This window comes from Triticum aestivum, chromosome 4D (genome assembly GCF_018294505.1).
Source record: "Triticum aestivum cultivar Chinese Spring chromosome 4D, IWGSC CS RefSeq v2.1, whole genome shotgun sequence".
In the NCBI taxonomy this organism is placed as follows: Eukaryota; Viridiplantae; Streptophyta; class Magnoliopsida; order Poales; family Poaceae; genus Triticum; species Triticum aestivum.
Genome location: NC_057805.1, coordinates 30,466,137 through 30,478,022, shown reverse-complemented (window position 1 = coordinate 30,478,022; position 11,886 = coordinate 30,466,137). Strand labels below are relative to the sequence as shown.

Here is an 11,886-nt window from a genome sequence, read left to right as displayed (position 1 = left end):
ACGAATGGGCCGCGTGGGGCCCAGGCCCAACTGAGAGAGTGCGCATATTGCCGGAAGCCACACACGCATTCGCATTTCTAAAAAAACAAAAACGCTCGAACTATGTCCCGCTTCATGCGAGATCGGAGCAGCTCTCGCGCAAAGCGTTTCCCTCTTCCAGTTGTTTCAGTGCCGGGCCATTTTCATTTTTTTTCTTCGCCGCTAACTTCTCGTCGCTCGATCGCATGTTTGGTTGTTGGTTCTACTCCGTTTTCTTTTCTTTTTTTCTTTTTCTTTCTGTTTTTTATCAGCTTTCTTTGTTTCTTCACAGTTTTCTCTGGTATTTTGGTTTTAATTTGTTTTTCACCGTTTTATTCATTTTAGGCCAGTTTTTCTAGTTTTTTCTTTTCTTTCCTTTTGATTCAGTATTCTTTTTTTCTTCATTTTTATTGGTTTTTTCTTTTCTTTTTTCTGTTCTTGACTTAGTTTCATCAGTTTTCTTTGTTTTTCTTCGGGTTGCCTTGGTTTCTTATGGGTTTTCACGCTTTTCTTCAGGTTTTTCGTTTTTCTTTGTTATGGAGGTGTTTTTTTTTTCATCTTCCGCTCCTTCGGTTACAACGCTTTTCTATGTTTTTCTATTTTCTTCAATACATGTCTACATTTTTCATACACTTTAAGTATACATCAGGAAACATTTTTTTAAACATGTTTAATATTTTCTAAATGCATGACGAACATTTAAAAAATATGTTTGATGGCAACTTTTTTCATACATATTGTATAATTTAGGTATAGATCAAGCAATTTTCTTAATACATATTTTTAAAAAATATATGGTTAACATTTTTTATGCACTATCAACTTTTAAAAAAAATTATGCTTTTACATTCATGAAATTTAATACATATTCTACATTTTTTGTATACATAAGTAATAACTTTTTGTACACCCTTAACATCTTTGAGATGATTACCATTTTTTAATATTTATCTTCGATCACTAGTTTTGTATACACATTATATATTTTTCGTATACATTAGGAACATTTTTTATACATGTTTAACATATTTAAATATAAGATTAAAAAACTATACACTGTCAACGTTTTTAAAAATTTGTGCTTTTACATTCACTTTTTCATACACGTTCTACATTTTTGGTACACATCATGAACATTTTTTAATACATTTTTAACATACAGAAGTACATTATATGTTTTAGGTACCAAAAGGGACATGAGACTCCATGATCGTAAAAAGATTTCATAACCAAAATACATAATTGGGACATGCATTTTAAATTATTGGAATCACTGTGGTAAAATTGTTACTACAAATAGGAGTATATGAGCAATTAGATAGATGAACAAATCTGTATGAGTGGTGTGGAAATTCCTTCACATCTTCAAAAATAAAACATCTTGGTATCTTTAAAAAAATTAAATTACTCACACCTAATTGAGCACACGGATAAAATCAATAATTAGTTACCCAATTGTGTTGTTGTTGCACAGTTCATAAAAAAACTAACTACCATGAACCATGATCAGCATCCATAACCTTGGTCTTCATCTGGATCTCTAAGATCTACACCATCTGAACACCATTAAACCGCATAAGCGGAACAATTAACAGTGTGGATTGGCCGGCAACACTCACCTCTACAGAGGACACGCAACACCGGTCCACCGCCGAGCTCTGGAGCGCAGCGCTTCCCTTGCGGTCCAATCCTCGTTCTTTGAGCAAGCGGCGTTGGTTCATCTACTCCGACTTGCGCGGAAGGCGAAAAGATGGCGCGCGCCGTGTGGACGATGCATGCGTGCGTTCCTTGATCCCGACGAGTCGATGCGTGCGTTATGGCGATGTAACACTAGCTGCTGCTGCTACTTAGGCGGTTGGGCCATACCCAATGGCCTCTCTTCCTTTCTTTTCCCATGGCTACATGGGGCCTACTTCAAGATACCTAATGTACAGAATTGCATACGTGGGGGCTCCTTCCACCTTGGGGGCCCGGGGCGGCCGCCCCCAGCCCCCCTCAGGCCCGTGCCGGTCTCTATTATTGCCGTGTGGACGTCTCTTGCAATCTTGTCTGTTGGCGCCAAAAAGTTATAACTAGCTGGTAGCGTAGAAATATGTTTGCTGATTTTCATGCCGTTGCTAATGAATGTACTGACTATATATCGTTCCATGAAAAATTATAAATCTACGCGGGAACCAACATGCATGACTAGTTTGACAATCACTCTTAACTATACACACCGAATACAACATACATATAATAGACTTTTTAAACAAAAAGATGATAATATGTAGCGTCACTCTCGTTGCTAGACTTTAGTGATGGCCTTTAACTTTCGGCGACAACTCACCGACTTAATAAAAAAGGCTACAAAAGTTCACATTTGCAAGCGTAACGCAACAACGACTCCTTAGTGCCGACCTTTACCAGGTTGATTTTATTTCCTGATTGATTAGGTCATGCTAATCTTCCTTTCAAGAAACTACCCGTAGATCACAATACCATATAGGAGTATAAACTAAAAACATACTATGGTACTTTCATCTTGTTTTGCGAATTACGGTGCATGATCGAGTATGTGGTACTGTAATTTCAGGGAATTATCCATCGCCGCAGCATCTCACAATCTCATGTAGGCATTTCCTGTCGCCACAGAAAAAAAGGAAAGCCGCTCGCGAAGCCGCAGAGTCCATCAAAACCGCAACCAGCCGGAGAAGCGGCGCCACAGAGACGCACTCGCTCGCACGCACACCGTCGCACGGACACGCACCACCGACCGACCCCGGCGGCCCGATTCGCTCTCCCTCGCCTCGCCATGGAGAAGGCGCTCGTCGAGCGGCTCGAGGCCGCGGTGGCGCGCCTCGAGGCCGTCGCCGCGTCCGGGGCCTCGGCAGCGCGCGACTTCGGGGGCGCCTCCGCGTCGTCGGATCCGGCGATCCTGGCCTACGACGACTTCCTCGCCGAGGCCTTCGGCCGCCTCAACGCCGCGGCCGAGAAGATCGGCGGGACGGTGCTCGAGGCCACCAGCGTCCTCGCTGAGGCCTTCGCCGTCGCCAAGGACCTCCTCATCCTGGCCAAGCAGTACCCGGTACGGCGCGCGCTTCTCTCCCCGCCTCGATCTGCTGTTTATGTCTGCGCTCGCCCCTCAGATCTCCGGGGTGTCCCCTTCGGTTTTGGGGCGCCGGGGCGTCGGCTGCGCGGAAATGGCTGATCGACCCGAGATTTTGATCCTAGGTTTAGGTTAGGAGATATAGGGTTTCGTTGATCGAGATGTCTGGGGCTGATGTCACTGTTGTAATGGCATCCAGTATTGGACGCTGCGGCATAGTACAATGTTACCGTGCTTGATGGATCTGGAAAATCGTAACTGCAATTCTTACATCACTGAACTTTTGCTCCCCTGTTCTGCAGAAACCTGCATCAATGGCCAATGCGCAGGATTTCCTCAAGCCTCTAAACGATACTATTGCGAAAGCAACCGCTATGACGGAAGGAAGGAGGCCCGACTATTTCAATCATATGAAGAGTGTTGCTGACAGTCTCCATGCCCTGGCTTGGGTTGCATTCTTAGGGAAAGGCTGCGGTTAGTGAAATTGCATCGTTGGCTTTGAGTCCGGTCGAGGTTATACAGGTTTCGCGCCTGATTAGCTTTTATTCTTCCACCTTGCAAGGCATGAGTTTCCCAACAGCACATGTTGAAGAAAGCTGGCAGATGGCCGAGTTCTATAATAACAAGGTATGTATGTCTTTTATCATTCCATTTTTGACAGGCCTGGCGTAGTGGTGAAGTACTCCCCACGTGTGCCAAGAGGTCCTGGGTTCGACGCGGCCTCTCTGCATTGCGTTGTGCAGGGGTAAGGCTTGCCTCGTATAATCCTTCCCCAGACCCCACCTGGCGTGGGAGCTTCTAGCACTGGGTCTGTCCTTGCTCCACAATACCTGTGGCATTTATACCTACTGCCGTGGTTAAATTTATGAATAGCAAAAAAGCCTGATAAGAATTGCTTCGGTGCTGTTTCTTTTTTGGAAAGGTCCACTATAGATTAGTGAGATGCATCTGTAACACTTACGACTATCATCCTTTTTTATTCAAGCAAAACAACCCATTTATCGTTTCTGGTTGTCACTACTAGATTATTCTCTAATTAAAATTTATTTTTACCATGTACTCCCTCCGTTCCTAAATATAAGTCTTTTTAGAGATTCCAATGCGGACTATATACGGAGCAAAATGAGTGAATCTACACTCTAAAGTATGTCTATATACATCCGTATGCTATATACTCCCTCCGTCCCAAAATTCTGGTCTTAGATTTGTGTAAATACGGATGTATCAAGTCACATTTTAGTATTAGATACATCTGTATCTAGACAAATATAAGACAAGAATTTTGGGACGGAGGGAGTACATCCGTATGTAGTCCTTATTGAAATATTTAAAGAGACTTATATTTAGGAACGGAGGGAGTAATAGGTGTATTTTATAAAACAAAAGCATTAGGAGACAACCTTCTTTTTAAAGTTCTATTCATCCTGAAGAAATTGAACCCTATAAGCATCTAAAACAGTACATGCTACCTTGTATTTTTGGTTACCAAATCAGGATTTTGTTGGGGTGGATGAGAAAGAGTGAAATGAGAGAATGAACTTGTATCTTGCACAAGATAAAAGCTAAAGGACACACCAATTTTTTTAGATGCAGCACAAGATGCATTGGAGAGCTGAGCTCACAAACCCGGTAAAAGGGGAATGGGGGATGTGCTGTGTGCACGAGTGACTGAGGAAGAGTGCCGAGGAAGGGACAAGATCGACCTGTCAACATAATTCTGGAAGGGGACTCTCGGGATTATGAAGTTTTCGGCAACTTATTTATTAGGTTCACATGAGTCAATAGGAATACTCTTAAAAGGCCTAGAGTAGCATAAAGTTAATATTTATGTCTTTTTCCGAAACCTTTGATGAATATTACATATTTGTCAACCCACACATGCTAATTCATAGTAATTGACCATTTTGGGTGAAACATTTACTTATGCTTCGCCTGAATTGTCTTGTGATTTTGATTAATTTTTGTAAGATGTCCTCTCGCAAAGAGTGATTTAGTTAGTGCATCACATTACAATGGTATTAGTGATCCAGCTGAAAATTTTCATTCTACTACGAAACCACATGTGTATTCGTTGTTTTGGTTCATGATGCATATACACCGTTTTTCTCTTAGGTTCTTGTTGAGTACAAGAACAAAGACGCTGACCACGTTGAGTGGGCTAAAGCTTTGAAGGAGCTCTACACACCTGGCTTGAGGGATTATATTAAGAAATATTATCCTCTTGGGCCTGTGTGGGGTCCTGCTGGATGTGCACCACCAAAGGCTGCTGCTCCAACACCAAGAGCCCCAGCGGCTAAGGGTCCTCCTCCACCTGCTGCACCATCAGCTCCTCTTTTTAGCACAGACAAATCTCCAAAATCTTCGCAGCCTAAGCAAGGAATGTCAGCTGTGTTTCAAGAGATCGGTGGGGGCAAAGATGTGACTTCAGGTAGATGATAGCACCTGCTTTGTCTATGACCAGAGATTTGTTTCCTTTCTAGAATAACATACATATGAAGCCATATTATTATTTTTACAGGGCTGCGAAAGGTTACTGATGACATGAAGGCTAAAAACCGTGCTGATAGAAGTGGTGTTGTGACCAGTAGTGCTGCTGCCCCTGCTCCTGCGAAGACTTCTCGTGCAGGAACCTTTGCCTCCAAGACTGGAACACCAAAACTGGAGCTTCAGATGGGTCGCAAGTGAGTGCTAAAAACGACATACTGTTATCTAGCGTCTATTATCTAGTACGTCATTACAGGTTGTCACTGATACGTTGTGGGTTTGTTTGGTGGTCTGCATCAATGCCAGGCAGGCCCAACCATGTGGACTAGTTATAGAAACCTTGTGTTTGATTAGTTGGGTTAGAGAGCAGGCACAGAAATAGATGGACTTGCGAGTAGTTGAGAGGGAGCTAAAAAAGGATATGGATTTGTAATCCTGTTTAACGAATTGTTTAGATGAATGCTCGTGTTGAGGTTTGTGGCACAAATATAGATGAAAGAGTTTCAGAGAAAATGACTTCACATAAGACCAAGGGATAGTTAAATTCGTGTAAGAAAAAACACTCATCTCGTACTAACCAGAGATAATTAAATGCAATATCAAGAGAAATTATTGCAAAGAAAATTAAGGAAGCACATTGGATTAAGTTTGAATTGTGTATTTGAATAATGTAATTCCATCTGATATCGAAGAAGCTAACCTTCTTTCCTAATCTAAATTTCTTATTGGTGTTGATAATTTACATATGCTGCTTGGTGGAGCTTGCACCATTTAATTAGTAGGATAATATTGTGGTTCTTTATAAATGAGCACATATTTCTTTACACTGATCTATTTTACATTTCCTCTGAAAAATGGCAGATGGGTGGTCGAAAATCAAGTTGGTAGAAAGGACCTTGCTATTGATGAGTGTGATTCTAAACAGTCTATCTATATTTATGGATGCAAGGATTCTGTCCTTCAAGTAAATGGTACTCCCTCCGTCCACAATATAAGATGTTTTTGCAAGCTAAAACAGTTTGCTCCGTCCCACAATATAAGATATTTTTGCAAGCTAAAACAGTTTGCAAAAACGTCTTATATTATGGGACGGAGGGAGTAACATATACAAGTATATCTTTACTTCGGATATATTATGTTCTTCTGGAAGCTTTGGTCAATAGCAAATGCTAAACTTTTTGCAGGTAAAGTAAACAATATCACCGTCGACAAATGCACCAAATTTGGAATTGTTTTCAAGGTCAGCAGAAACCATTCTGAGGCGTCAGCTAACTGATATTGCATTTCTTTTTGGGAATCAATATTGCATATGCCGAGGGTAATTTAGTTAACGTGTCATGCAGGATGTCGTAGCAGCTTTTGAGGTTGTCAACTGCAACGGCGTTGAGGTGCAATGTCAGGTACTCGATTGTTCTGTGAATTTGTGTCATCGGTCTAAAAGTGTCGCGTTTGTTTGTATGATGGTCAAACCTTTTGAACTTGGCATGCTTCTAGTGTCGTGAAGCACTAAACTCATCGTCTCTTTACCTGTAGGGCACCGCACCGACAATATCAATCGACAACACAGCTGGGTGTCAGTTATACTTGAACAAAGAGTCACTGGGCGCTTCCATTACTTCGGCTAAATCCAGTGAAATGAATGTATTGGTTCCTAGCGACGAGACTGATGGCGACTGGGTAAGATGCACTCTTTATTTTTGCACTGTGTGAATTCCTCTTCTGTACTACGGAATAAGGCTGGGGTATCTACACATAAGCTACAGGCCTAAACCGAACCTTGTGTGGTTCTTATGCTGCAGGTGGAGCATCCTTTGCCGCAGCAGTACATCCATTTTTTCCAGGACGGGCAGTTCACCACATCCCCAGTTTCTCATTCCGGCGCATAAATAAATCCGATGATATCTTCCTTTTTTTTGTGGCTGTTTGTTTGTTCGATGCTGCCTTTACCTTGTTTTTTCTAAGATGGTGGTATGCTGAGAGTTGTTGTAGCTCTTGTTCGGTTGTTTCTCTTGCCATTCATTTGCCCAGTGTGTACGGCCTGGCCTGTATGTTTTCCTTGCACCTGGTTGGTATATTTATTATTTGTACGCCAACAAACTACAACTTCTGTATGATTCTTTTTATGCAATGACTGTCGGTGTATTCCCTGCATTGTCTTTGATGTTGGCGTTCTGTTTCTTTCTTTAAACGAACTGAGCCTGCGATCTGATTCTGAAAGATGGTATTACCTCCGTCCCAAATTAATTGCCTTAGATTTGTTTAGTATGGATGTATCTAATACCTGAGACTAAAACGTGTCTAGATATATCCGTATCTAGACAAATCTAGGACAACTAATTCGGGACTGAGGACGGAGGGAGTATATATTTGTTCACATCGTATCTGAGTTGCACCATTGGACAATGCAAAACCACATATGAGCAGAACACAAGTTGCTTGCCTCAACACACATTACAGAGATTGCAGACAGAAATGGAAGGTCAGACTAGCAGAGACATGAACAAGAAACAAGCAGACACATGGAGCGCGGAGATGGTGCGAGGCAATTCTGCAGCACTACGAACATGACGAGGCGGCGCCGTCGCCGCTGACGCCGCGCTTGGCTGTGGCTGCACCGGCGTCACCTGCACCAATAGAAGCGAGACGAGAGCTCCACCGTGAGTTCACAAGAAACTTCGAAAGCAAACAAGAGCCAAGGGCAGAGTGATGGATGAGTGACCCACCTGCGGTATCGCCGGCGGGGGGCTCGCCGGCCGCACGGTCGGCGCCGGAGCCGGCGCCAGGCCCGCGGTGCCGTTCCTCATCAGCCCCGTCGGGTACGTCTCGGTGAGCGTGGTCTGGAACAGCCCAAAGGACTTCTCCGACGCCTTCCCTGGCTTGAGGTCCTCGTCGTACACGGCGAAGAGGTAGGTGTCGACGGACTTGCCGGGCATCCGCGGCGTGCCGACCATGGACCGGAGGTGGGAGACGAGATTGGACACGAAGGCGCGCGCGTTCTCCACGGAGGCGCCGGCCTCGTCGGCGCCGCCGCTGTGCGGCCACCCGGTCTCGGCCACCACCACCTCCACGTCCTTGTACCCCTTGGCGTCCAGCGCGGCGCGCACGGCGTCCACCTGCGCGTCGAACATGCTGGTGTAGGTGAGCCCGGACCCGGCGTCCGGCCGCCCGGCGTTGGGCTGGAAGAGGCAGAAGGCCAGCGTGTCCGGCCGCGGGTCGTCCTGGTACGCGAAGTAGGGGTACGGGTTCACCAGGAACGGCGAGCCGGTCTTGCTGAGGAAGGCCAGCAGCGGGTCCAGCGCGGCGGACAGCTCCGGCTTGAAGGCCCCCGACGACGGCGGGTCAGACGACGCCAGCACGTCCATGGCGTTCACGGTGGACACCTTGATGCCGGAGTTGGCCGGCAGCGCGTCGTAGATGTTCTGCAGCGCCGGGACCAGCTGCGAGATGAGCGCGGCGTCGCCCGAGTAGAGCACCTCGTTGCCGACGGAGATGCCGTTGACGGCGGGCGACGAGGAGGACGGGAGGTGCGCGGCGACCCAGGCGGCGGCGGCGGACGGCGAGGAGGCGAAGGAGGGGATGTCGGCGTTGGCGGCGCCGAGGAGCAGGGAGATGCTCGTGCCGGCGAAGGCGGCCACCACGGCCGGGTCGGTCCTGTAGAGGCGCACCTTGCCGATGGTGGTGGACTTGAGGAGCCGCGCCGTCGACGCCGGCGGCGGCAGGTTGTCGGCGATGTCGCCGTAGTTGATGCCGATGAAGGACTGAGGCGCTGCGACACGTGTCCCACCGTTAACGGCATTTTGGCAAAACGTAGTAAGGTTACTGTACAGTAAATAAATTTGTGAAGAGCACAAGAAATGCCCGCAGAATTCAAAATTTCAAATGGCTAGACTTGGAAAACAAACTGTGTCATGTCGGTACAGCGCTAGTACAAGTCGCCCTCACAACGACACGACGAGCGAGTACGTACGATTTTATCGCGAGTGCGCGTGCATGATTGGAACTTTTTTGCTATGTTGCACGGTTGAGAGTGCAGACGCCGTTGTTTTCTACAGATGAATGTAGGTTCATTTCATTGTCACGCACATTCTTTCCCGGGCTAAAAACGGAACCATGTCGACACGAAGAGGACGGTTGAAGAACCAACACCGCTTTTGGCTGAAGAACCTACGTGAAAGGGACGCCAGTTACTAGTACTTAGTTACCCTGTGATTTGAATTCTACTCCAGGATTCTGTTTCAAACAAAAAAAGACAATCTATTCCAGGAAGAAGAAGAAAAGGTACACTTGGATTTATTTATTTATTTATCTCCTTGGGGCTATGATGATGTTCCAGTGGCAGGGAGGAAGGAAGGAATCGAACATCTGGACATGTGCTCGACTGGCTCAAATCTCAAAAGAGCGTACAGTACTAATGATAAAAAGAAAGCGAGAAGAAGCTTCCAAAGTCCAGACACCTCAACGGCGAGAAGGGGACAGAATTCAGATTAGCCGAAGAAGAAAGCAAAGAACCGGATGCAGGCGTAACCGACGGAGCCGAAGACCATACCAGCATAAGGGACATGGATGAGCAGCAAGAACCCCAGGAGGAGGAGAGCAACAAGCAGAGGCTGCGGCATGCTCGGCCCTGCCATCGCCGCTCCGGCCGTGTCGTCGATCGAGCTCTTCTTGTCCCTTGTGCCCGCTTCCTCGTACTGCTAACCTTGTGGCCGCGCACTCACTTGGCTTCCCTCCCACCAGCTGAAGAAGGCTGTTGGTTTAACTAGTGCTGGTGCGGCACTACCCCGGATGCGATGATGTGAGTTGAGCTGATGAGTTGCTTAGCGAGGAGGAGAAAGGAAGGAAGGGAGACGCGGTGCGGTGGGCTCTCTCGCTCTCTCTTTCTCGCGCGCGCTCTTCAATAATAAGGCTGGAAAGAGAGAAAGAGGGAGCAAGCAAAGCGGAAAGCCCCTCTCCCCGGCCGGCCCGCTCCTCCCTCACTCTGCTGCAAAAGAGAAAGGAAAGCTTCCAGACGGGGAAGGAAGGAAGGAGCCGAGCCGCCTGATTTGAACTACCCGACCCGAGTGGGTGAGGTGGCCCAGGGAGCGGTGCGGGGATCCGACGGCCAGGGTTGCTCCGTGGGTGGGATCGGGGATTCGGTTCAGGCTCAGGATCGAGGTGGGCGCGGTGCCCGTACGTGGTGAACTGGTGATGTATCTACCTGGATGCGACCAACTCCTCGTCCTGTCCTCTGTGTTAGAGCACGATGGCAAATCCGCCCTCTCAAACGCTCATCATGTACTCCGTTAGAGCATCTCCGGCCGTGACGGGCAAATTCGGCCTCCCAAACGCCCGCGGACACGGACACTGATCGCGTGCGCATCATAATTCGTTATCAACATCCGTGTATCTCATATCCGGCATCATATATCCATACTATACATGCAACGTGATGAAACATTGTGCGTGCTCAAACAACGGACAAACACATCGACATCAAACGCACAATGAAATGCACAAACCCACTTTACATTATCCGAAAGATCACCGCAGTTCATCGCCGGACAAGTTCAACTACTAAAAACGATAACTAAACATACGAGGGAGCTTCCTCACCACTTCATCGTCGGACCTTTCCCCTTCCGGTCGTCGGCGTAGCTGTAGGCGTCCGCGGCTGGTGGAAGATCTTGGTCGTCGGAGGAGGTGGAGCTGCCGTTGGAGTCGGAGGAGGAGGAGGACAAGACTACCGGCTCTTTCATCCGGCGGACGGCCTTGTCCTGCTACCGCTTCACCTTGGTGACCCAAGCCGCCTCCGCCGCTGCCTCCTTCGCTTCCCTCTCCGACTGCTCTATGGCTAGCCGGAGGGCCGTTTGCGTTCTTCTGTCGGAGGCGGCGAGCGTCTGTCTCCGCCGTCGTGAGCGACCGACGGTAGACCTCGACGAGGAGCCGCTCCTCCTCGTTGGGCTCCGCCGGCATCCCCCGCCGACGGTGCAGGGCCCGCTCCACCGCTTCCCTCTCCCTTGCTCGCTGCCTCTCGCAGTGGGCAGCGCGTGCCTCCGATTTCGGAGGGCGCGTGCGAGCCAGCGGCGTAGGGATTAGCACGCATCGCTGCCCGCGCGGAGGAGCGGCCGGCGGGAGAAGTGTTGGGGATCGTTGCAGAAATTAAAATTTTTCTACGCATCACCAAGATCAATCTATGGAGTTTACTAGCAACGAGAGGGGAGTGCATCTTCATACCTTTGAAGATCGCGACACAGAAGCATTACAAGAACGCGGATGAGGGAGTCGTACTCATAGCGATTCAGATCGCGGTTGATTCC

The 11,886-nt window shown here is 47.4% G+C and overlaps 2 protein-coding genes across 2 annotated transcripts; one reads left to right on the top strand and one right to left on the bottom strand.

Annotated features, from left to right (window-relative positions):
• The first annotated feature begins 2,684 nt into the window (after positions 1-2,684).
• Positions 2,685-7,741, top strand: LOC123095938 (cyclase-associated protein 1). The gene is made up of 10 exons (XM_044517507.1): positions 2,685-3,085; positions 3,409-3,580; positions 3,669-3,733; positions 5,219-5,534; positions 5,625-5,787; positions 6,452-6,561; positions 6,775-6,830; positions 6,934-6,990; positions 7,124-7,267; positions 7,390-7,741. Exons 1-10 carry the CDS (start codon positions 2,813-2,815, stop codon positions 7,474-7,476), a joined length of 1,443 nt encoding a protein of 480 aa, XP_044373442.1. The 5' UTR covers positions 2,685-2,812; the 3' UTR covers positions 7,477-7,741.
• A 266-nt stretch (positions 7,742-8,007) lies between these two features.
• Positions 8,008-10,612, bottom strand: LOC123095939 (glucan endo-1,3-beta-glucosidase 7). Its single transcript, XM_044517509.1, has 3 exons — positions 10,137-10,612; positions 8,314-9,356; positions 8,008-8,214 (listed from the first exon to the last, which is right to left on the bottom strand). The coding sequence occupies exons 1-3, from the start codon at positions 10,219-10,221 to the stop codon at positions 8,071-8,073; spliced, it is 1,272 nt and encodes a 423-aa protein (XP_044373444.1). The 5' UTR covers positions 10,222-10,612; the 3' UTR covers positions 8,008-8,070.
• Between the last annotated feature and the right edge of the window lie 1,274 nt (positions 10,613-11,886).

Bases quoted from the DNA above. Each gene is read 5' to 3' on its own strand.
- LOC123095939 (XM_044517509.1), bottom strand. From the start codon at position 10,221: ATGGCAGGGCCGAGCATGCCGCAGCCTCTGCTTGTTGCTCTCCTCCTC. The intron at 9,357-10,136 runs GTATGGTCTTCG...CACGTGTCGCAG, and splicing joins CATCCATGTCCCTTATGCTG to CGCCTCAGTCCTTCATCGGC. The intron at 8,215-8,313 runs GTGGGTCACTCA...CTATTGGTGCAG, and splicing joins CCCCGCCGGCGATACCGCAG to GTGACGCCGGTGCAGCCACA.
- LOC123095938 (XM_044517507.1), top strand. From the start codon at position 2,813: ATGGAGAAGGCGCTCGTCGAGCGGCTCGAGGCCGCGGTGGCGCGCCTC. The intron at 3,734-5,218 runs GTATGTATGTCT...TTTTTCTCTTAG, and splicing joins CCGAGTTCTATAATAACAAG to GTTCTTGTTGAGTACAAGAA. The intron at 5,535-5,624 runs GTAGATGATAGC...TTATTTTTACAG, and splicing joins GGGCAAAGATGTGACTTCAG to GGCTGCGAAAGGTTACTGAT.